The 25,728-nt window shown below is 47.6% G+C and overlaps 1 protein-coding gene across 1 annotated transcript in view; it reads right to left on the bottom strand.

Moving 5' to 3' along the window:
- Window positions 1-313: 313 nt before the first annotated feature.
- Window positions 314-25,728, bottom strand: part of knl1 (kinetochore scaffold 1) — a 170,106-nt gene continuing 144,691 nt past the window's right edge. Inside the window, exons 21-26 of the mRNA XM_070878795.1 lie at window positions 10,924-11,024; window positions 8,467-8,535; window positions 6,452-6,561; window positions 4,453-4,571; window positions 3,768-3,890; window positions 314-599 (exon numbers count right to left, since the gene is read on the bottom strand). Of these exons, the coding sequence (XP_070734896.1) occupies window positions 461-599; window positions 3,768-3,890; window positions 4,453-4,571; window positions 6,452-6,561; window positions 8,467-8,535; window positions 10,924-11,024 (661 nt within the window). The 3' untranslated portion in view covers window positions 314-460. The remainder of the gene's footprint in view (window positions 600-3,767; window positions 3,891-4,452; window positions 4,572-6,451; window positions 6,562-8,466; window positions 8,536-10,923; window positions 11,025-25,728) is intronic.

Consider the following 25,728-nt stretch of genomic DNA (forward strand, 5'->3'; position numbering starts at 1 on the left):
CATCATAAAACTGTTATTTACACCAGTGTACCAGGAAAAAATATCCCCAATATTCTTAACCCCCACCCCCAGAAAAGCATCTATTTCATAAGTGTTACTGAAACCATCCTTGGTCTTTCAGAACAAGATGGCCAACTTTGTAGGCAGATCTTGTTCTGTAGGCCCAGGGCCACAAGGAACTGCCCAAATGCAAATTTACATATGCCCCTTGGAGCCAAATAAGGGAGATTTTCATCTTTTCAGTGCGACCTGTATGCAAATGCAGCTCCCCCCGCCGCCCCCACCACCAACCACGAGGTGAAAAGACTGGGTGCAATCTCACTGCAACTTCCAGTTCCCATTCATTGTTGTCTTATTGTACAAAGCTCATCGAAAGGCCAAAAAGTGTAGATGGGAATGATAATTAGAAGTTGTTCTGATTTGAGAAAGATGGCTGAATGCTCATTCTTTCCTATCCTGGTTAGGGAGATGCATGCCGTAGTCGGAATCTGTTAGCTCCTGGTATGATGAGCAGCGTCAGGAAGAGACTCTTCACAATCCTGGTCAGGTATTTATGTCCTGGTTTTACGGTCAGCAGGACTTCATTGATATGTTCACCACTACAATTTAAAAAAAAAGATTAAAATTTACCAGCAGCATGAAATAAGTGAACTTTTTCTGTCAATAACTTCCCAACTATAATGAACTCTCTAATAGAACAATATCACAAAAGATGATCAGGCCAATATCATACTGCTGCTTGTGGGAGCTTGCTGTGCGCATTTTGGCTGCTGTGTTGCCTACATTACATTAGTGATGTTGCCTGCATTACATTACATTTCAAAAGTACTAAATGAGCTTTTTGGAATATCTTTAGGTCATGAAAGGTGCTGTATAAATTTTCTTGAATAGAACTATATGTAGTTTTTGATTCATCATAGGCAGTCCCTCGGAGTCGAGGATGACTTGCTTTCATGCTAAAAGTGAGTTCAGGTGACTGAGGAGTCCAATGTGGGATCTACAGTCTCTGTCACAGGTGGGGCAGACAGTGGTTGCAGGAAAGGGTGGGTGGGAAGCCTGGGATTCCGCTGTCTACACTTGGTTTCTGCTTGTTCTCGGTGATGGGACTCGAGGTGCTCAGTGCCCTCCCGGATGCTCTTCCTCCATTTTGGGCGGTTGTGGGCCAAGGATTCCCAGGAATCGGTGGGGATGCTGTACTTTATCAAGGAGGGTTTGAGGGTGTCCTTGAAGCGTTTCCTCTGCCCACCTGTGGCTCGCATGCTGTGTCGAAGCTGTGCGTAGAGCGCTTGCTTTGGGAGTCTCGTGTCGGGTATGTGGACGATGTGGCCCACTCAACAGAGCTGATCGAGTATGGTCAGTGCTTCGACGCTGGGGATATTGGCTTGAGCGAGAACACTGACGTTGGTCCGTCTATCCTGCCAATGGATTTGCAGGATCTTGCGGAGGCAGCATTGGTGGTACTTCTCCGGTGTTTTGAGGTGTCTGCCGTATATAGTCTATGTCTCGGCCATAGAGGAGGGCGGGTATCACTACTACCCTGTAGACCATAAGCTTGGTGCCGGATTTGAGGTCCTGGTCTTCAAACACTCTCTTCCTCAAGCGAACGAAGCCTGCGCTGGTGCACTGAAGGTGGTGTTGGACCTCGTCGTCAATGTCTGCTCTTGCTGACAGTAGACTCCCGAGGTATGGAAAATGGTCCACGTTGTCCAAGGCCTCGTCATGGATTTTGATAACTGGGGGGGGGGGGTGGGGAGGGAGTGCTGTGTGGCAGGGTCAGGTTGTCTTACGGATATTTAGTGTGTAGCCTCGGTGAAGGTGTTGATGATGGTTTGGAGTTCGGCCTCCAAGTGTGTGCAGACGCAAGCGTTGTCTTGATTAATAGGCTAGTCACAACATGAAACTTGGGGCTAAACTTTCATCTTCATTTTTGTCGATTTTCTTGGCGGTACAGCTGTTTTTGCTAGAGAAACCGCCTAGCGAAAGTTTTCCCCCTAAGTTTTTTAATGGTACCACCCAAATCTCAAAACGCCCGCCGGGACCAAACTGCCGAGAAAATCACCAGGGCGTAAGTTTGGCCTCAACAGCAGCCCATCCAGAATGCCGAGGGAACCACCCTGTGAAAGCTGCTTAAACAGAGTGGTAGGTGAGTAGTCTGCAAAGAAAGGTAAGTTAAAGGTTCTTTTTTTTAAAATTGTAAAATGGCGATTAGCTTTAAAAGTGTCTTGGAAATGTTTTTAAACTTAAAAAAAAAAATGAATTAAAAAAAAAGTTCCCTCGCCTCTCCCTAGGCCCAACTGCAGCCTCGGACTAAATTTTTAAAAAGTTTTAAGAACCGCCCGTTTTACTTAGTTTCCCCTTTAACCGCTGAGAATAATGGTGCAAGATCCATTTTCTCGCCAGGCGATTATTTTTAACTTAATAATGGAAATTTGCGCCAGTGTAACTTCCAAAATGTTAGCGTTTTTTCTGGACGGGCAATCGGGCGTTGAGGGGCTCTCGGGAAAGTCTAGCCCATTGCATTATACTTTTAATAGTTACAGACCTTTCACAAGAAGTTGTATTCCCTTTAATTAAACACAAGAACTTTCAAAGGAACTGCAGGCACCAACACTTGTAAAATTACTGCTTGCTCATGATTTCCCCTCATCTCCTTCTCTCCTACAGGTGATAACTCTGCTGGAGTACAGTTCCACAATTTCAACCAAGTCAGCCATTCTTTATTTAAGAAACTGGACAGTAAATGCTGGAGGATAATTAACCACAGGAGGCATCACCATAAAGCCCAATTCTGTCCTCAAGTGCAGTTTCTAGCAGGAGATGCTGGGTAGTGAATGGGTCGGAGAATCTTTACTGATCTGTTACTCTGGGCAAGATCACCTAACATAAGCTTGATATGTGGAATCATTTATGGTCTATGACAATTACAATGGCCTAGAAGATAAATGCATGACACGTAACAATAAGCCACACATCCGAGAAGGTCCCAGGTTTGATCCCCGGTCAGAATAGTGCTGGTACCATAAAACAGCCCAAATGTACCTGGGCTACAAAATGGGGGTAGGGTGAAATCAGTCAAGATTCCCACACCTGAGCATTTTTTTTTTTTAAAGTGACCATAGGCTGTAAAGTGTGAAATATACATATACTGGGTGTGGTTAGAATTGTACTCAGCAATAAAGTCCTCCATCTTTATGTAGCCTGCCAAGTTTCTCCATTATTGAATAATGGCTACTTGGGGCAACCCCGATAGCTCAATGATTTTATCCAGCTAAGCCACATAGTCCAAGTTTGATCCCATGTCTGTGGTAAGTGGTACTACAAGTCCCATTGGAGTTGTGCATTGTGAAGCGGGGTGGAGGGGGGGCAGGGAAGAAAAATCAAACAAAAAAGTCAGGGCTCTGCTCCTGACTGGAATTTACCCCAGCATGAAGTGCGCATGTGCTGATAGAGAAAGAGGACAGGACCAGGTTTTGCTGTGATGCCCATATGGTTAAATAGGCAGCCAAAACACTCGATCAAGGCTCATCTTTGGATTGTTCCTTGGGTGTCAGTACCTGTGCAACTGTATTCCATGCAGAGCTGGATAAAGAATTCTTCGGGCCTTGTGCAACAAGAATATTGATGCTTTCCCCCGGGTCCTGTGGAAAGGGTACGTGACCTCCCTCCACGAACCACTTTCCTGCCCTGGGTTTTTAGCTCCATTTTGAGAGCTCTACCAAAGCAGGGCCAGGAACGTTAGAACATTTCTATACAGTACTTGGACCCACCTGATGTTTCCAAACCAAGAGTCAAATGTGAACTGTAATGGGCACCATGGATAGCCTGGCTTCAGATGAAATGCAAGTTCAAACTTCGACAATGCATCATAACTTGAGAAAAGATACTTCACGCTGCGAAGGCGAAAGAAAAGCAACGATCACGGAGTGAGACCAATCCAAATACAGCAATCAAAGGCAACACAGATTCAAATAATTACACAGGATTGTGACTGACCCCCGAACAATGGACCCACATTTTGGGGTGATTTCTGTATTTAAGGAGGCAAATGGGAACCTGAGCTAATGCACAAGACTTTGTGTTACCAATTTCCTGTCAAGCTTTCAAATGCTTCTCCTAACCTCAATTTTTATTTTGAATACGATTTTTGCTCTGTGCAGTCGGTCAGTCATTTCAGTCGGGGAGCGGGGGGGTGGGGGCAAGATTTGGGAGTATATGGTGCACAAGTCTAAGCATGACCAAGGAACACTGACACTTACCCATGTATAATGTCACAGATAGACTGAGACCACACATGGACACCAAGTTAAATCATATTAATGTACTGCATGATCAGTTTGGAAAGGGGATAGAGAAAGAGGTTAGAGGCTTCAAATTCTGGACTCTTCCATTCCCACTTCCCCCAATGATTCTTCTACTAGATAATTTCAAGCAGTCTGTTACCGCTACACTTACTCTGTATGCTGAATCTCAGTCTTCAGAATGTCAAATTTGCATCCCCAGTTCAGCAAATATTCCAGTTCATCACCAAGCAAGCGGCATCGACTCACCACTAGTGAGACGTCAAGCAAGAGCTGGAATGGCAAAGAGATAAGCAGAATGTAACCCAAACCAGAAAGGATTGCTTAAGCCTTTCAATGTACCAGAGTGCTTCATCTCTTGCATGGCTGGAAAAACTCAGGAGCCCTGGGCTGTGAACTGTACTAAAACACACACAAAGCTGAAGACAGATCAGTAATCCAACAGCCACACCGCAGATTGTAGTTTTCATCCTGTATGTTATACGGTGAATCAGACACACTCAGACTCCATCCTGTTGGTTAAGGTATTCTAGAATATAGCTGAAATAAAACCTACGAAAGAGATAATGTCCTTGATCAAACTGGATTACAAACACTTCACACCTAAATTGCTGTTTACAACACAAGATTTTTGTTTAACCAAGAAACCAAGTTGAAGGCTTCTGTGTTTAAATACAGCAATTAGCATCTGTATCAGGGTTTGGGACATTTCTGAATCACAGAATGTTATAACACTGGAGGAGGCCAATTGACCCATCATATCTTTGCCGACTCGCTGAAAAAGCTATCTACTTAGCACTGTCCTTTCTCCATACCCTTAAAAAAACATTAACTGTTTATTCACCTCCCTTATAGATAAGCTGTTATAGATTCAGTTTCTACCACGGTTTCTGTTTCGATTTCAAAATTCTCATCCTGGTTTACAAATCACTCCATGGCCTTGCCCCTCCCCATCTCTAATCTTTTTCAGTTTCAACCCCACAAGATGTCTGCGCTCCTCAAATTTTGGCCTCTTGAACATCCCTCATTATAACTGCTCAACTATCGGTGGACGTGCCTTCAGCTGTTTAGGCTTTAAGCTCTGGAATTCCCTCCCTAAACCTCTCCGTCTCTGTACCTCTCTTTCCTCCTTTAAGAAGCTCCTTAAAACTTACCTCTTTAAACAAGCTTTTGGTCATCTGCTTTAATTTTTTCTTTTGTGGCTCGGTGTCAAATTTATCTGTTTTGTGTTGTGAAGCACCTTGGGACATTTTACTATGTTAAAGGCGCTATATAAATATAAGTTATTATTATTAAGAGTATTCCAGGTTCTAAAAACCTTCTGCATGAAAAAAGTCTCTTCTTTTGGTGAGTATCAAACTTACGCCCTTGGGTATGAACAGCCAGTGGAAATATTTTAAACCATTGAAACATGTGTTAATTCATCAAAATACATATGTACTCTAATAGACCTTTTTCTGCAGTCTCTCTCACGGTGTTCCCCCCCCCACCATCTGAAAAGGTGGGACAATTCAGTCACAGAATTCACTATAGCTGCCAACATGTTGCTGTGGTCGGCTGACACCAGGTACGTTTGGACATCTACATGCTGCTGTTTCCTTCTCCTGTGATAAATCACAAACCAACAGCAGAGTGCTCGGACAAGAAGCCTTCCCAAGAACTGGTAAAACTCATCCAACGTGGTTCGGCTCAGTATGAGAATCAGACCAGACTACAATTTCAACTAATGACCCACTGGGATTACAGGCACAGATTGCTCTGCTTTATGTTTTGTCAAAGAATTCTACCCACTTGCTTCCAAGCCCTCAAAAAAGGATAATGTAGTGATGTAGTGTCACTAAGCAGCTAATAGACCACTGAACAAAAGCATTGTACTGCACTTGCTGGAAATCTGAAAATGCTAGAAACACTCAGATGATCAGGCAGCATCTGTGAAGTGGGAAAAAGAGTTAACGTTTCAGGTCAATGACCCTTCATCAGAACTGGAAGAAGTTAGAGATTTAACAGTTTATAAGTATGTACAGAGGCAGGGAAAAGAAGTGGGGTTGGAAGAGGAAAGAACAAAGATCTGTGATAGGGTGGAGGGCAGGAGTGATTAAAATCACAAAAGGGATGATGGTGCAATTCGCTCGAGTTAAATCTTGTATCCATACCATGGGAAGCTGCGATTCATTTGGGTATACGCTATGCCAACTGCCTCGACTCTTCCAGTACATCATAATCAACTCATGAACAAGCTTAGCGTGTGAAGGTGCTTCTCCCTCTGAAAAATAAAGAAGAAAACTAAAACTGAGTTTGTTTGAATAGCAGTCAGTGTGTTATATAAAGGAACACTTCATGCAGATTTGACTGGAAATACTGGGCCGAAAATTGCTGCCTCGTCAGGTGCGTACGAAGTGCGCATTCACCTGGCGAGGCCTCGCAAAAGCCGGTTGTCGCCGCACAATGCGCATGCGCCGAGAACTGGCTTTTCCAATATGAAAAATTTCTTTTGACAGATCCTACGCATCCCCGCAGGAAGGTTATCCGTGCGGCAGAGATTCGGCTATTTGCCCAACGAATATCCTTCAAACTCTTATACCTGGTAAAAGCAGGCGTATAGCCTACTTTTACCAGCGTAAGAGTTTTAAAACACAGAAAAATTTAAATTTAATCATTCATTTTTATATTAAAAACCCTGTCCTTTAAGGTAAGTTTATATTTAACCCTATTAAAACGCCAATTTTTTTTTTCTAAAACATTTAATTACATTCAATTTAAATTAATTTTAAATATGTGAGGTGTTTTTAAAAATTTATTGTGCTGTGTTGTGTGTTTTAGGGGGGTATTCTCATTGATAGTAATGGGAGCTCGTAAAATCAGAGCTCTCATCATTATCAATGAGAATACTAGATCGTGATTGGTGGTCCAGGCCCACGTGATTCCAGGATACGTTATCTGGAAAACATGTCTCCGTACGCTGCACAGCAAATGAAGGGCTCCGAACGGAATTCTATGCTCCTCCAAAACCACCAGGTATTTCGGAATTTTTTTTAAGGTTGGAGGCATTTGTCCGAAGGAAGCTTTTGACCGTAATTCCCACCCGCCCCTCCCCCCCTCCGCCACTCCCACTGTGTTTAGCTTTCAAACCAGGACTAACAGCATAAAGGAATTACCATTTGTTCAGATTTTTTACCTGAAGTATACAGGCTCTATCAGCAAAACCGCGTTACCACTAAATGACTGAATTCTGCTTTGTAATAATTTAAAGATTGCTTGAGCAGCTAGTATTACGTGGATTTGAGCTGGAGGTGGCAGTTCGCCATCCGTGAGAGGTGTTTTTGTGCTATTTGATGTTTTAATTATATACAATGTACAGCACGGAAACAGGGCATTCGAGCCAACTGGTTTATACGATGTTTATGCTCTACACAAGCCTTCTCCCACCCCTTATCTAACCCTATCAACATATCCTTCTATTCCTCTCCAAGTGTTTATCTAGTTTCCCCTTAAATGCATCTATGCTATTCGTTTCAACTACACCCGGTGGTAACGAGTTTCACATTCTCCCTTGGTAAAGATGGTTCTCCTGAATTCCTTAATGGATTTATTAATGATCTTATATTTATGGCCCCTAGTTTTGATCTCCCCCCACAAGTGGAAATATTTTCTCTACGTCTAAGCTATCAAACCCTTTAATAATCTTTAAGGCATCTATCAGGTTCGCCCATTAGCCTTCTCTTTTCTTAACTGTGAAATATGTCCATTGCATAAGGTACATACAATAATAATTCCAAATAGCTTCAATTATTGGTTTTAAAATTACCTGTATTGGATTTTTACAATAAATCCTGCAGCCGTATCCAATTCAAGCAGAACTTTCAACTGATGACAGAATTCCAGTACATCACATCCCTTCCCATTCTAACCACCAATATTCCTGTGCTTTCAGTAACCACCAATCTTTTGTCTCAATCCACACCAAGTTGCCAGGACAAATTAGCCATTCATAGCAAACTAATGATTTTATTTTGCTATGACAATAAAACTTGGTATTGCTTCAAGTGGAGATTGGAGCCACGGCACAAATTTAATTTAATTTTAAACTGGTCTTTTTATAGAAATTCAAAGCAAAAAATCATTAGGATGCTCATTTAAAAAGGTCCAACTGTACGATCTTTTAACTCACCATCCAACTGAGATACAAGTTTAATGTCAAGGATTCTCCTGCACTTCTCACTGGGAGAGAGACCAGCACCTGCATTTAAAAACAAAATGAAAGTCAATAAATTAGTTTGGGGCAAACAGGTCTTAAAACAAAAACAGAAATAGCTTAGAAAAGTAACTTTATTAGATAACACTCTGAAAATTATAATTGAAACAATGGGGCTGCATTGTATCTTCTCCTTTCCCTTTGAAGTGCACCTCTGGAAGTGTGATTATACTACTGATAGTACAGACGTCAGCGTGGCTTTACATTACATTTGGAGACTTGGGGGGAGGGGGGGGGGTGGGGAGGGAGAAGAAAGTCTGAAATTGCACCCTCAATTAGTACACAAGATCAGTCGTAGGTCATTCAGCCTCTCGGCCCTGTTCAGAGTTTTGAACTGCTGGCTGAAGGAAACCAGGGAGTGGGAGGGGGGGAAACAAATGTTTTGTATAGATTGGTCTCTGAGATCATGGTTTCATCAATAAGATTATTCATGAAGAGGAGTGCACCTTTCTCTAATTCATATCACTTGAGGACCCATCACTGGACAGAGCATTGAATACATAATCTCTGCTCTGACTAGCTCTACTAAAACAGAAAAATAATAGAAGAAATTAGATAGATTCAGAAGAATAAAGCTCTTAAGCCCATTTGATGTCATCAATACTAACCCTACCATTTCCCATGACACAGATTTAACAACAGGCAGACAAGAGCTCGGTTTAACATTTCATTCAAATGACGGAACCTCCAACAATGCCTCAGTCCCTTGCACTGGAGTCCTGGCATGAAGCTCAAACCCACAACCTTCTGACCTGCAGGGGAGATTGCTATCAACTGAGCTAAGTTGACAACAGAACAAACCAAAGGTGCATTGTAAGGGGAGGAAAACCGAGACCCGAACTGAATTGTAGGGCTTAACAGTATTCGGAGGTTCTGAGAAATCTGGAGTTCCTCTATCTTTATAGCGATTGTAATTGTATGTAAAACTCGCTTATGTATGTAAAGCACGCTTATACACTTGCTTGAATGGGTTTTAAGAAGGGGAAGCAGCAAAGCTTGCTATGTTGCAAAGCTTGATGGTTAATGAACCATCCTTAAACTTAGTAACAAAGACAGTAGAGGTCAGCAGTTAAGATACATAACATTTTGACTAGAGTTCTCTCGGGGAAGAGATAAGAAAGCCTGTGTTTGGGAACAAAGTTGCTTCACACGTCATGGGGACTAAGACAAAGTTTACATCACTGAACAACACAAATTGACATATGACGGGAGATGGACAGTTGGGAAACACCACTCAGAGCCACTCTGATAAGAGACGACCAATCAATGTAACTTTGCTGATAAGCGAGAGGCACACATTTCGGTTTGTTATACAATTGTGGGTGAGAACCATTGTTCTGGGAAGGTTCACGTTTGAACTCTTCCCTTGCATATGCTCGAATAAAACCGGTTGAACCGAGGTTTCGTCTGAGTGATTCCGTGGTCGCTATGTCAAAGGGCAGGTGTCGACTCCTTATATCAGGGAGCCCACCTCGAGGAAGAGAAGTTTTCTTTTTATCTCAACATGCATATATGCTGCATTAAGACACTTATGGCTAGATTTTCGGCTTTTCTGTTTACAGGGTGAAAAAAGCGGCAGGGCAGGAAAGTTAGCAGCCGGGAATAGTTTGCACTTTAGTATGGGCATCTGGGCCCTGCGTCAGCGCTAAGGGAGGCCTTGTATATCTTGGGTCAAGAAGGAGCTCAAACTCGCGCCGGTGTTGCAACCAGAGTGCAGCTCTTCCCGGTGGTGCTGCTCAGCGTCACCGCAAAACCTGACTGGAGGATTGTGGCGGTGCGCTGGAGACCTCACCGCCGTCTTTTACGCAGCTCCGGGGCGCAAAGACTGGAAAATCCAGTCCATTGGATCAAGGGTCAAGTGTTGCAGTAGGATCTCAGTGAAGCACAATGGTTGGTATGTGAATTTTTCCACAAGTCCACTTGAACAATGCATTTAAGGGGAAGCTAGATAAGCTTGAGAGAAATAAATAGGATATGCTGATAGGGTTCGATTAAGAGGGATGGGAAGAGACTCGTGTATAGCATCAATTCCGGCATAAACCAGTTAGGCCGAATGGCCTGTTTTTTTTTATCCCCAGTGTCGTAGACCCTATGTAACTGAGAGACGCACACCTGCAGTACAATTATAGCACTTGACTTTCCAAACTTGGGTTGAGTCTTGTATAACACAAGGGTGAGGGACTGGTAGTTACAAGTCTACAACTGGTGGTACTAATCTATGGCGATGATTTCAGACAGTCACACAGGAGCATGTCTGACACATTAATCATAATGGTGGAGGTTAAAATTGTATCTCGGTAATTACTATTGCACTGGTAAAAGACCAATAGATTTATATCTTTGTACTTTCATGCAATTAAATAAAACACTTACACACAGGCTCTTCAAACTTCAAGGTGAGCTCTAGGGACTCGTGCAGGAACCTGTAAACAGCTTGATCATTCTGGTAGATGAACAATGTCCACTCTAACAGCCTGAGAAGAGAAAATACATTAACATAAGTATACGAGAACAAGTATTAAACATTGAGTTTAAATAAGCTCCTTTTAGAGGAGCAGTGTTGCAGCAATAAGGGAACAGACATTCGGGTGTGCAAGACTGTAGGCAATTTAAGATAAATTTAAAATAAATAAAGTCTTCTGCAGTCTCTTCAGGGAGAGGAGATCATATTTTTCTATTACTGGTTGAAAAAAAATCCAAGACATTCGAAAATGTGATGAAATGTTTGCATTGAAACTTGGATTAGTGCAAGAATATCCAGCTTATCTTTCTGTCATTATTGTAATACATATTTTCTCAGATTTTCTTCTTTCCCAGGTTATTTAGCCCCCTATATGTATTGGAACATTTTGGTAAGAATAAACATACTCTTGCCCAGTGGTCAGGAATGTAATTCCTGGCTGATTTTTCCCTCCTTAGCCAAGGCACCAAGAACAATTAGTGCCTCACTGGGGCTCTGGATGAGATCAATTAACTGAGCACAGACTTAGAATTGAACCTGGAATCTGCCTCAGCTGAATGGCTCAGTACCACGCAGCACAGAGCATTTACTCACAACCAGCAGATCATTGCCTCCCAAGGCTACTCTCAGGAAACACCCCACTGCCATGTTCTCCGTCTCTTTCATTATAATGCAAAATAGCCCAGCAACAAAAAGAATTAATTAGCTTGGAACAATTTCACTGAATCAGTGGTTAAGAAAGTAGTTCCTGTGCAGATTTTAACAGGTCTGAAAAAGAATCAGGTCAGATTCTGTGTTACGGAAAATAAGTTTCAGTCATAAAGCGGAATAAAGTGCTACCTTGAAAACTCCCATCAATTGCAATAATGACCACCAGAAAACGAGCAAAGATGTTCTTCATTTATATCCTTCTCCAGAGTCCTGTTAGCAACTATTTCAGGGAGCTGCTATAGACTGGACATACTTCCAGGGAAATAGGGGTTTTCTTCAGTACTTACACGACACAGACCAGGGATCTTCCTTTGGTGGTTTACAAAATCAACGGGTCCTTTTCAGAATGGCAGGCAGTGACTAGTGGGGTGCCGCAGGGCTCAGTGCTGGGACCCTAGCTATTTACAATATACATTAATGATTTAGACAAAGGAATTTAAGGTAATATCTCCAAGTTTGCAGATGACACTAAGCTGGGTGGCAGTGCGAGCGGCGAGGAGGATGCTAAGAGGCTGCAGGGGGACTTGGACAGGTTAGGTGAATGGGCAAATGCATGGCAGATGCAGTATAATGTGGATAAGTGTGAGGTTATCCACTTTGGTGGCAAGAACAGGAAGGCAGATTATCTGAATGGTAACAGCTTAGTAAAAGGGGAGGTGCAAAGAGACCTGGGTGTCATGGTACATCAGTCATTGAAGGTAGGTATGCAGATACAGCAGGCAGTAAAGAAAGCAAATGGCATGCTGGCCTTCATAGCGAGGGGTTTTGAGTATAGGAACAGGGAGCTCTTACTGCAGCTGTACAGGGCCTTGGTGAGACCACATCTTGAGTACTGTGTGCAGTTTTGGTCTCCTAATCTGAGGAAGGACATTCTTGCTATTGAGGGAGTTCACCAGACTGATTCCCGGGATGGCAGGACTGACATATGAGGAAAGACTGGATCAGCTAGGCTTAAACTCACTAGAATTTAGAAGAATGAGGGGGGGATCTCAAAGAAACTTATAAAATTCTGATGGGACTGGACAGGTTAGATGCAGGAAGAATGTTCCCGATGGGGAAGTCCAGAACCATGGGTCACAGTCTAAAGGTAAGGGGTAAGCCATTTAGGACCGAGATGAGGAGAAGCCTTTTCACCCAGAGAGTTGTGAACCTGTGGAATTCTCTGCCACAGAAAGTTGTTGAGTCCAGTTCGTTGGACGTATTCAAAAGGGAGTTAGATGTGGCCCTTACGGCTAAAGCCCATGTGCAACGGCCACCCCACTTAAAAAAAAAATCCATGCACAGGCATCTTCCAACCTTCAGTATTTAGGCCCCAAGTTTCGCCATGATTTGCTCCTGATTTTTAGGAGCAACTGGTGTAGAACGGAGTATCTTAGAAATCGGAATTCTCGCCATTTAGTTTGCTCCAGTTCTAGTCAGTTAGAACAGTTTCACTTTGGAACAGAATTTTTTTTTCCAAAAGAGGGCGTGTCCGGCCACTTACTCCTGTTTTCAAAGTTTCGTCAGTGAAAGCTTACTCCAAACTAACTTAGAATGGAGTAAGTGAAGATTTTTGTACACTCGAAAAAACCTTGTCTACACTTTAGAAAATCAGGCGTAGGTTACAAATCAGGCATAGGGAATGGGGGGGGGGGGGGGGGGGGGTTAAAGGGAAGTTTACAAACATTAAACACTTCAGTTTTACAAATAAAGAGCCATCATCAATAATAAATGATAAAAACATCAATAAATCAACCAATAAATCAATCAAAAAAAATTAAGAAGAAATAATTTTTTTTAAAATCAATAAATAAAACATTTTCCACTTACCGACTGCAGCACCGGGAGCCCTCCAACAGCGTGCTGGGATGCCCCCCCAGTGTGTCTCTGTCAGTGTCTCTATCTCTCTGTCTGTCAGTGTCTGTGTTTCTGACAGCGAGGGGAGGGGGAGGAGGGGGTAGAGGGAGAGAGGGGGGGAAGCAGAGGGAGTGATGGGGGAGAGATGGGGGAGAGAAGGGGGAGTGATATGGGGGAGAGAAGGGGGAGTGATATGGGGGAGAGAAGGGGGAGTGATATGGGGGAGAGAAGGGGGAGTGATATGGGGGAGAGAAGGGGGAGTGATATGGGGGAGAGAAGGGGGAGTGATATGGGGGAGAGAAGGGGGAGTGATATGGGGGAGAGAAGGGGGAGTGATATGGGGGAGAGAAGGGGGAGTGATATGGGGGAGAGAAGGGGGAGTGATATGGGGGAGAGAAGGGAGAGAAGGGGGAGTGATGGGGGAGAGAAGGGGGAGTGATATGGGGGAGAGAAGGGGGAGTGATATGGGGGAGAGAAGGGGGAGTGATATGGGGGAGAGAAGGGGGAGTGATATGGGGGAGAGAAGGGGGAGTGATGGGGGAGAGAAGGGGGAGTGATGGGGGAGAAGGGGGAGTGATGGGGGAGAAGGGGGAGTGATGGGGGAGAAGGGGGAGTGATGGGGGAGAAGGGGGAGTGATGGGGGAGAAGGGGGAGAGATGGGGGAGAGATGGGGGAGAAGGGGGAGTGATGGGGGAGTGAAGGGGGAGAAGGGGGAGTGATTGGGGAGAAGGGGGAGTGATTGGGGAGAAGGGGGAGTGATTGGGGAGAAGGGGGAGTGATTGGGGAGAAGGGGGAGTGATTGGGGAGAAGGGGGAGTGATTGGGGAGAAGGGGGAGTGATGGGGGAGCAGGGGGAGTGATGGGGGAGAAGGGGGAGTGATGGGGGAGCAGGGGGAGTGATGGGGGAGAAGGGGGAGTGATGGGGGAGAAGGGGGAGTGATGGGGGAAGAAGGGGGAGTGATGGGGGAGAAGGGGGAGTGATGGGGGAGTGATGGGGAGAAGGGGGAGTGATGGGGGAGAAGGGGGAGTGATGGGGGAGAAGGGGGAGTGATGGGGAGAAGGGGGAGTGATGGGGAGAAGGGGGAGGGATGGGGGAGAAGGGGGAGGGATGGGGGAGAAGGGATGGGGAGAAGGGATGGGGGAGAAGGGGGAGGGATGGGGGAGAAGGGGGAGTGATGGGGGAGAAGGGGGAGTGATGGGGGAGAAGGGGGAGTGATGGGGAGAAGGGGGAGGGATGGGGGAGAAGGGGGAGGGATGGGGGAGAAGGGATGGGGAGAAGGGATGGGGGAGAAGGGGGAGGGATGGGGGAGAAGGGGGAGGGATGGGGGAGAAGGGGGAGGGATGGGGGAGAAGGGGGAGGGATGGGGGAGGGATGGGGGAGAAGGGGGAGGGATGGGGGAGAAGGGATGGGGAGAAGGGATGGGGGAGAAGGGGGAGGGATGGGGGAGAAGGGGGAGGGATGGGGGAGAAGGGGGAGGGATGGGGGAGAAGGGGGAGGGATGGGGGAGGGATGGGGGAGAAGGGGGAGGGATGGGGGAGAAGGGATGGGGAGAAGGGATGGGGGAGAAGGGGGAGGGATGGGGAGAAGGGGGAGGGATGGGGGAGAAGGGGGAGGGATGGGGGAGAAGGGGGAGGGATGTGGAGGATAAGGGGGAGGGATGGGGAGGATAAGGGGGAGGGATGGGGAGGATAAGGGGGAGGGATGGGGAGGATAAGGGGGAGGGATGGGGAGGATAAGGGGGAGGGATGGGGAGGATAAGGGGGAGGGATGGGGAGGATAAGGGGGAGGGATGGGGAGGATAAGGGGGAGGGATGGGGAGGATAAGGGGGAGGGATGGGGAGGATAAGGGGGAGGGATGGGGAGGATAAGGGGGAGGGATGGGGAGGATAAGGGGGAAGGGGGGAGGAGAAGGGGGAAGGAGGAACATGGGGGGAAGGAGAGGGGGGGGGAAGGAGAGGGGGGGGGAAGGAGAGGAGGGGGGGAAGGAGAGGAGGGGGGGAAGGAAGAAGATGGGGGGGAAGGAAGAAGATGGGGGGGGAAGGAAGGAGATGGGGGGGAAGGAGATGGGGTGGGGGAAGGAGATGGGGGGGGGAAGGAGATGGGGGGGAAGAAGATGGGGGGGGGAAGAAGATGGGGGGGGGAAGAAGATGGGGGGGGGGAAGGAGATGGGGGGGGGAAGGAGATGGGGGGGGATGGAGATGGGGGGGGGATGGAGATGGGGGGGGGAAGGAGATGGGGGGGGATGGAGATGGGGGGGGGGAAGAGGAGATGGGGGGGGAAAGAGGAGATAGGGGGGGAAAGAGGAGATGGGGGGGGGAAAGAGGAGATGGGGGAGGGAAAGAGGAGATGGGGGAGGGAAAGAGGAGATGGGGGAGGGAAAGAGGAGATGGGGGGGGGAAAGAGGAGATGGGGGGGGAAAGAGGAGATGGGGGGGGAAAGAGGAGATGGGGGGGGGAAAGAGGAGATGGGGGGGGGAAAGGAGATCGGGGGGGGGAAAGGAGATCGGGGGGGGGAAAGGAGATCGGGGGGGGGAAAGGAGATCGGGGGGGGGAAAGGAGATCGGGGGGGGGAAAGGAGATCGGGGGGGGAAAGGAGATCGGGGGGGGGAAAGGAGATCGGGGGGGGGAAAGGAGATCGGGGGGGGGAAAGGAGATCGGGGGGGGGAAAGGAGATCGGGGGGGGGAAAGGAGATCGGGGGGGGGAAAGGAGATCGGGGGGGGGAAAGGAGATCGGGGGGTGGAAAGGAGATCGGGGGGTGGAAAGGAGATCGGGGGGGGAAAGGAGATCGGGGGGGGGGAAAGGAGATCGGGGGGGGGAAAGGAGATCGGGGGGGGGGAAAGGAGATCGGGGGGGGGGGAAAGGAGATCGGGGGGGGGGGAAAGGAGATCGGGGGGGGAAAGGAGATCGGGGGGGGGAAAGGAGATCGGGGGGGGGGGAAAGGAGATCGGGGGGGGGGGAAAGGAGATCGGGGGGGGGGGGAAAGGAGATCGGGGGGGGGGGGAAAGGAGATCGGGGGGGGGGGAAGGAGATCGGGGGGGGGGGAAGGAGATCGGGGGGGGGGAAGGAGATCGGGGGGGGGGGAAAGGAGATCGGGGGGGGGGGAAAGGAGATCGGGGGGGGAAAGGAGATCGGGGGGGGGAAAGGAGATCGGGGGGGGGAAAGGAGATCGGGGGGGGGGAAAGGAGATCGGGGGGGGGAAAGGAGATCGGGGGGGGGAAAGGAGATCGGGGGGGGGAAAGGAGATCGGGGGGGGGAAAGGAGATCGGGGGGGGGAAAGGAGATCGGGGGGGGGAAAGGAGATCGGGGGGGGGAAAGGAGATCGGGGGGGGGAAAGGAGATCGGGGGGGGAAAGGAGATCGGGGGGGGGAAAGGAGATCGGGGGGGGGGAAAGGAGATCGGGGGGGGGGAAAGGAGATCGGGGGGGGGGAAAGGAGATCGGGGGGGGGGGAAAGGAGATCGGGGGGGGGGGAAAGGAGATCGGGGGGGGGAAAGGAGATCGGGGGGGGGAAAGGAGATCGGGGGGGGGAAAGGAGATCGGGGGGGGGAAAGGAGATCGGGGGGGGGAAAGGAGATCGGGGGGGGGAAAGGAGATCGGGGGGGGGGAAAGGAGATCGGGGGGGGGGGAAAGGAGATCGGGGGGGGGGAAAGGAGATCGGGGGGGGGGGAAAGGAGATCGGGGGGGGGGGAAGGAGATCGGGGGGGGGGGAAGGAGATCGGGGGGGGGGGAAGGAGATCGGGGGGGGGAAGGAGATCGGGGGGGGGGGGAAGGAGATCGGGGGGGGGGGGGAAGGAGATCGGGGGGGGGGGAAAGGAGATCGGGGGGGGGGAAAAGGAGATCGGGGGGGGGGGAAAGGAGATCGGGGGGGGGTGGAAAGGAGATCGGGGGGGGGGGGGCGGGGGGAAAGGAGATGGAGGAGTGAGGCTGAATGGGCCGGGCCCGAGACTTCGGGTAGGGCCCAAGACTTTGGGCAGGGCCCGTCCTCAGCACCAGATTTACAGGTAGGTGGCGTTGGGTCGGGTCGGGATCGCGGGTCGGGTCGGGGGGAGCGCGGGTCGGGGTCGGGGGGGGGGGGGGGGAAGGGTGGTGGGAGGTAGGTCGGTTCGGTTCGGCTAGGGGGGAGAGGGAGGTCGGGTCGGGGGGAGGGAGGGAGAGGGAGGTCAGGTCGGGGAGAGGGAGGTCAGATCGGGGAGAGGGAGGTCAGGTCGGGTCCAGTCCGGGGGCGGGGTGGGGGAAGCGGGAGTCGGGTCGGGTCCAGTCCGGGGGGTCGGGTCGGGAAGCGAGTCGGGTCCGGGAGCGGGTCGGAAGCGGGAGTCAGGTCGGTGTCGGGTCCGGTCCGGAGGCGGGGGAAGGGAAGCGGGAGTCGGGTCGGGTCGGGTCGGGTCCGGAGGCGGGAAGCGGGAGTCGGGTCGGTGTCGGGGGCGAGGGGGGAGAAGCAGGAGCTGGCCGTAGGAGGAGCCTTATTCACGTGGCCCCAGTGAGGCCATTCGGCCAGGGCTAGGGGCTGCGTGCTTCGGGCCCCTCCCACACAGTTTTGGGCGCCTGGAGTTACTGCACATGCGCGCCCATTGTAGCGCGCATGTGCAGAGGTCCCGGCACTGTTTTCAGTGCAGGGACCTGGCTCCGCTCCCTACAGCTCGTGCTGCGCTGCGCCGAGCTGCAAACGACCTGCAGGGAGCTGAAGAATCTGGAAGGTTTTTTTAGGCGAACTTTGTGGCGCGAAAAACGGGCGTCCAGGTCGGGACTGCGCCGTTCTAGGCGCGGCTCGAAACTTGGGCCCATAGTTCGGGACCTTGAATATCAAGTCCTTCATTGAAACACCTGTGAACCATCCCTTTTTGGTGTGGAAGCAGGTCATCCTCGATACAAGGACTGCCCAATACTATACTACGGCTAAAGGGATCAAGGGGTATGGAGAAAAGGCAGGGGTAGGGTACTGAGGTTGCATGATCAGCAAAGATCATATTGAATGGCAGTTCAGGTTCGAAGGGCCGAATGGCCTGCTCCTGTACTAATTTTCTATGTTTCTTAGCATAACTTCCTTGCTTTTGTATTCTATGTCTCAGCTAATAAAGGAAAGCATTCCGTATGCCTTTTTAAACTACCTTATTGACCTGCCCTGCTACCTTTAACGATCTGTATACTTAAACTTCAAGGTCCCTCTGTTCCTCCACACCTCTCAGTATTCTCCCATTTATTGTATTCATTTCTAAAGAGAAAGTCTTTTAATACATAAGTGGGACTACAGTAGGATGAGGGCAGAATTGGCTAAAGTAGACAGGGAACACAGACTAAACGGTGGCACAATTGAGGAACAGTGGAGGACTTTTAAGGAGCTCTTTCATAGTGCTCAACAAAAATATATTCCAGTGAAAAAGGGCGGTAAGAGAAGGGATAACCAGCTGTGGATAATCAAGGAAATAAAGGAGAGTATCAAATTAAAAACCAATACGTATAAGGTGGCCAAGGTTAGTGGGAAACTAGAAGATTGGGAAAATTTTAAACGACAGCAAAGAATGACTAAGAAAGCAAGAAAGAAAGGAAAGATAGATTACAAAAGTAAACTTGCGCAAAACATAAAAACAGATAATAAAAGCTTTTACCGATATATAAAACGGAAAAGAGTGACTAAAGTAAATGTTGGTCCCTTAGAAGATGAGAAGGGGGATTTAATAATGGGAAATGTGGAAATGGCTGAGACCTTAAATAATTATTGTGCTTCGGTCTTCACAGTGGAAGACACAAAAACCATGCCAAAAATTGCTGGTCACGGGAATGTGGGAAGGGAGGACTTTGAGACAATCACTATCACGAGGGGGGTAGTGGTTGACAATCTAATGGGACTCAAGGTAGACAAGTCCCCTGGTCCTGATGAAATGTTTCCCAGTGTATTAAGAGATGGCGGAAGTTTAGCAGATGCATTCGTTATAACCTACCAAAATTCTCTGGACTCTGGGGAGGTACCATTGGATTGGAAAGCAGCTAATGTAACGCCTCTGTTTTAAAAAGGGGGCAGACAAAAGGCAGGTAACTATAGGCCAGTTAGTTTAACATCTGTAGTGGGGAAAATGCTTGAAGCTATCATTAAGGAAGAAATAGCGGGACATCTAGATAGGAATAGTGCAATCAAGCAGACGCAACATGGATTCATAAAGGGGAAATCATGTGTAACTAATTTACTGAAATTCTTTGAGGATATAACGAGCATGGTGGATAGAGGTGTACCGATGGATGTGGTGTATTTAGATTTCCAAAAGGCATTCGATAAGGTGCCACACAAAAGGTTACTGCAGAAGATAAAGGTTCGCAGAGTCAGAGGAAGTGTATTAGCATGGATAGAGAATTGGCTAGCTCACAGAAAGCATACATAGATGACCTGGAAGAGGGGACAGAGTGTAGTATAACAAAATTTGCAGATGACACAAAGATCAGTGGGAAAGCGGGTTGTGTAGAGGACAGAGAGAGGCTGCAGAGAGATTTAGATAGGTTAAGCGAATGGGCTAAGGTTTGGCAGATGGAATACAATGTCGGAAAGTGTGAGGTCATCCAGCTTGGGAAAAAAAAAACAGTAAAAGGGATTATTATTTGAATGGGGAGAAATTACAACATGCTGCGGTGCAGAGGGACCTGGGGGTCCTTGTGCATGAATCCCAAAAAGTTAGTTTGCAAGTGTAGCAGGTAATCAGGAAGGCGAATGGAATGTTGGCCTTCATTGCGAGAGGGATGGAGTACAAAAGCAGGGAGGACCTGCTGCAACTGTACAGGGTATTGGTGAGGCCGCACCTGGAGTACTGCGTGCAGTTTTGGTCACCTTACTTAAGGAAGGATATACTAGCTTTGGAGGGGGTACAGAGACGATTCACTAGGCTGATTCCGGAGATGAGGGGGTTACCTTATGATGATAGATTGAGTAGACTGGGTCTTTACTCGTTGGAGTTCAGATGGTTGAGGGGTGATCTTATAGAAACATTTAAAATAATGAAAGGGATAGACAGGATAGAGGCAGAGAGGTTGTTTCCACTGGTCGGGGAGACTAGAACTAGGGGACACAGCCTCAAAATACAGGGGAGCCAATTTAAAACCGAGTTGAGAAGGAATTTCTTCTCCCAGAGGGTTGTGAATCTGTGGAATTCTCTGCCGAAGGAAGCAGTTGAGGCTAGCTCATTGAATATATTCAAATCACCGATAGATAAGATTTTTAACCAATAAGGGAATTAAGGGTTATGGGGAGCAGGCGGGTAAGTGGAGCTGAGTCCACGGCCAGATCAGCCATGATCTTGTTGAATGGCGGAGCAGGCTCGAGGGGCTAGATGGCCTACTCCTGTTCCTAATTCTTATGTTCTTTTCTTATTAATGTTGGGGAAGTCCAGAACTAGGGGTCACAGTCTAAGGATAAGGGGTAAGCTATTTAGGACCGAGATGAGAAGAAACTTCTTCACCCAGAGTGGTGAACCTGTGGAATTCTCTACCAATTGAGGCCAAATTCACTAAATATATTCAAAAAGGAGTTAGATGTAGTCCTTACTACTAGGGGGATCAAGGGGTATGGCGAGAAAGCAAGAATGGGGTACTGAAGTTGCATGTTCAGCCATGAACTCATTGAATGTCGGTGCAGGCTCGAAGGGCCGAATGGCCTACTCCTGCACCTATTTTCTATGTTTCTATGATACAAAACAGAAGAGGGCATCAAAACAGAAGAGGGCATCACTATTGAAAGAGGCGGACATTGGGGATTAAGGAGAGTCTTATGTTTAAACTGCATATCTTGTCTGAATTTTGGAGATTATATTGCTGTTATTAATAACACGTTTATTTTTATTATGAGAATTTGGCTGAAAGGCTTCTTGATTTTATCTGATATTAGTTGCAGAATTAATCTTGCACTTTTTTTTGCAAAACAGAAATATTTTTTTACTTAAAAAAAAAACATGGACGGTTAGCATTAGCTCTGTGTGTCAGTGTAACACGTCACATCTTTTAGGACCGGAATTATAAATGTTCCCCATGTGAATTTTTTTTTTTAATATAAATCAAAAAAACATTCCATCTTACACAAGATGAAATAAATATCAATTCAACAGGAATCCAAATTTTATAAACAAAGGAACAAAACGAAAGAGCAACCAGACTGGCTCTTTGACAATAAAGTTTGGTGCCAGCAGAGAAACATATATAATTTACCAGTCATGAATCAGTGAACCAAGGGTTATTTCTGCATTAAGTGGGCTTATGCAAGTAATCAAGGTGATAAAAAATATGGAAATGTTAACTTTGCAAGAAGACAAATGATAGCTTTGCTTTACATGTTCTTTCTACATCTGTTAGTTTGTTGTTCTTACAAAATTGATATTTCCACATTTTTTTTATCCGGAATTATCCAGTCACTGTCGCAGATGCAAAGGCCGACATCTAATCTACTCCCACTGAAGGGGCTGGAAATTAGGGAGATGTGGGTGGCTTGTTACAGGGAGAGAAAGAAAAAGAAAATAAACTTTCAGAAGGTTTATACCGGCCATTATACTACATCAGGGGTTGCCATTTGTACAATACAATTCTTTCCACATCGCAACAAAGCTAAAGAAGGCTGGAGGAACAGAAATTGGAAAGACTTGCAGGAAAAAAAGCAATGGTCTTTTCAGTGCCAATAACTGGTAATGTAAAACCTGCAGAAATGTGAATTGGGCAAAAAGATCAGAGTGCAACACTCTAAAGTACACCAAACTAGAAGAAAGGACTGGATACGGATGTGGCTTTAAAGAAAGAGAAACTTTATGAGGTGTGAATGAGTGAGTAAGCACAGATGTTTCTGCCTGAAATGAATGGAGCACTTAAAACGCTATTAACTGGCAACATTGAAATTAACATTGATGCAAATGGAGAATGGTTATTGCTTTCTGGCTGATATATGCGACTGCCCGTTTTAAACATGAACATATTGGGCTCAATTTTTCCCAATGCCGTTGTTTGGTGTTTTGCAAAGGTTACACCCATTTCTTTTGGACTCGACTACTCCAAAAAAAAAGCAAGTTTCCCCCATTCTATTTTTTAAAAAACTGGCGTCGCGCAGCCTGTCCTTTAGCTTCGGCAGGGGGGGCGGTGGAGCCTAATATCTGCGCTGAAAAAACTATGCCCTCCCTCCTGCGCATGCACGAAAAAAAAAGGACTTTTTTGACGTGGCTGCTCCGGGAGCACATGCCCAGAAAAGCTCCCGGTCTGCATTCGGCCATTTTTAAAGAGCTAGTTGTGCGTGAGAACTTTAATTCTCATTGGAAAAATCGAAGCTGCAATACAATTTGCAACTTGGCTCAAGGACCAGGAATTTCTTACAGCATGAAGTGAAGGCACTGGTTACTGTAATTGAGGCCAGATGGCACAAGCTGGACACCAGCAGAGGTCAAATAAAAGTTTCACCAAAAGAAATGAAACGCAGGAAACAACTTGCAGAAGATTACTAAAATGGTGACCACCCCGAGGTCTGGAGGCCAGTGCAAAAAGAAGTGGCAGAACCTTAGTCAAGTAGTTAGTGTCCATTCAATGGAATTGCAATTGTAAATGTGACCATCTGTACATGTCCCACCCAGCAGAAAGACACCGTCTCCAAAAAGTTATATTTTCATATTTGCAGAAAAAGGTGGCACACAACAAGAGGTAAAGAACTCGAATAGGAGGCGGCCCGGCAAATCTGCACCCACTGACACCCTTGGAAGAGAGGGTCGCTGCTTTGATGGGTCCTGCCTGGAGAAAAGCAACCACCACTGCACAAGCTGGGCCCACACTCGAGGGAGAGGGTAAGTCCTGCAAATTCCAGTCTGGCTTTCTTAAATGTTAAGTACTCCATGGGCTCGCCATGCTTCGGTTCATGGGGATGTATCGATCAGCTACGCTTCGGTTGATGCAATGTGCTATCATTCATCGTGGTCCTTCAAATCAGCCAGCTGCCTGCGCTGTGTGAGCCTGTGCATGCCATCCTGCCCCCTCCTCTGCTGCTAACCATTTGTCTGTTCTGTTATATTTTGCAGAACTTGAGGCCAACCCTGACGAGGCTGAAGCTGATGCATAAGAAGGGGAGAACATCTTCCAATCCCACCTTCCAGACCAAGAGCATAGCGGTGAGATAGAGGGGGTGGTGATGGATAAAGCCCAAACTGTTGTACACACTCTGGAGGAGGTGCAGGTGCCAGACCCTTTCCCGAGTAGTACTGGTTTCTCACAGTCCGAGGCTGCGGGTCTCAGTGGGATGCAGCGAGGCACACCCAGGGCCCCACCGTCCGAGGCTGCGGGTCCCAGTGAGATGCAGCAAGGCACACCCAGGGTGAGGAGGGGAAGGAGAGCTCAAAAGTGCTGTCCTGTGGTGCAGGTTCGAACAGATGATGACAATGAGTGCGGAGACCATTGACCTTACACGATCACTCCTGGACACCATCAGTGGGGTGGATGATGAGGTATTGGCACTGTCGGGAGAAAGTAACACTCACGAGAAATGGGAACACTGTCCGGGCACATGAGGGAGGGAATGTCGCAGGCAGTTGATGCGCTGTCAGTGAACATGAGGGAGGGAATGTTGCAGGTAGTTGAGAGAGTCAGGGCACACGAGGGAGGGAATGTCGGAGTTAGCTGCTGCAATAAAGCAACACGCCCAGACCCCAAACCCATTGATAGAATCAACTGCCACTCCCACTCCAATCCCCCGACCAGCCTCTGAAGAGGCCCAAGTCGGGCCTTCCACATTATCGTCTGCACCCCCCCCCCCCCCCATCAAGAAGTGCGCATTACCTGAGATGTTCGAAAGAATAAGCTTGGTACCAACCAGAGAAACGCTGCACCACCGCCTGTGGGCAGGGGTGGTGGAGTACCAAGACCAAGCGCAGAGGGCGGTCTTAGAGTAAGGTGGAGGAGAGATGGTGCAGCTGTTGTTGTCGTTATTATTGTTATTAGTGTTGTAACTTCTCAAATTAAAAGTTTTTTGTAAGTTATGTAAATTTACAAGTTTAAAATTTTGTAAGTGATCTTAATTGAAAACTTCAAAGTTTGATACAAGAATATGTTTACTAAAGTTAAGTTAAGTACAAACAAATGTTTGTTAAACCTTTGAATAAAATATATTTTAAATGATATCTGAATCATTTCCATTATTTGTTCCATTAACACACCACAACATTATGGAGCAGGTTCAAACAGTAAACACGGTCCATTTGGATTAGTTGCCGCTGAGCCTTCAGGCAGCAAAGCATTCACGGACGAGCTGTTAGTGCAAGGCACTAGCAATTGTAAAAGGCCTGTCCTCCTCTGTCGTCGTGCTCCGGGTTCAGGTAGTTACATGGCTTCCTCGTTGATAACTGCATCTTCCTCCTCATCATCAGCCACTCTCACCTCAGGTGGGTCTTCTACTACCAGCTGCTGCTGCCTCACGATGGCTAAGTTATGCAGCATGCAGCACACAACAGTGAACCGACTGACAATCTCAGGGGAGTATTGCAAGTAGCCTCCGGAATGATCCAGGCATCGGAAACACTGTTTCACGATGCCAATGGCCCTTTATTATGCTGCGCGTCACAATATGCGACATGTATTCCCGGTCAGCTTCTGTCCGGGTTACGCGTAGGGGCAGCATGAGCCAGGTGGCAAGGCCGTACCCTTTGTCTCCCAGCAGCCAGCTCTGCCCTTCTGGCTGCTGCTGAAACATGGCACATATAACGCTCTCACGTAGGATGAACGCATCATGGGTGCTCCCAGGGTATCTTGCATCAACTGACAAAATGTGATGCAATCTCGTCACACACGAGTTGCACATTAACGGAGTGAAAGCCTTTTCTGTTCCTGTACATCTTAGAATCCTCCAAAGGTGCTCGCAAGCCAATTTGGGTACAATCAATGCAGCCCGGTACCTTTGAGAAGCCAGCAATCCTGGAGAAACTCACAGCCCTTTCACGCATTATCTGGACAGTCATGGGGAACTTCATGTAATCATTCCTCCGGGCTTATAGTGCATCAGTCACCCGCCGAATACAGATGTGTGTTGCATGTTGAGAAATGGTGCGCATATCCCCGGTTGTGGCCTGGAATGATCCAGATGCACAGAATGAAAGTGCAGCTGCAACCTTCACTTCAACTGACAAAGCGGTCCTCCTGATGTTTCTAGATAACTCACAGATCTCGGTTACAACTTCTTTGT

Source organism: Pristiophorus japonicus, chromosome 4 (genome assembly GCF_044704955.1).
Source record: "Pristiophorus japonicus isolate sPriJap1 chromosome 4, sPriJap1.hap1, whole genome shotgun sequence".
Taxonomy (NCBI): Eukaryota; Metazoa; Chordata; class Chondrichthyes; family Pristiophoridae; genus Pristiophorus; species Pristiophorus japonicus.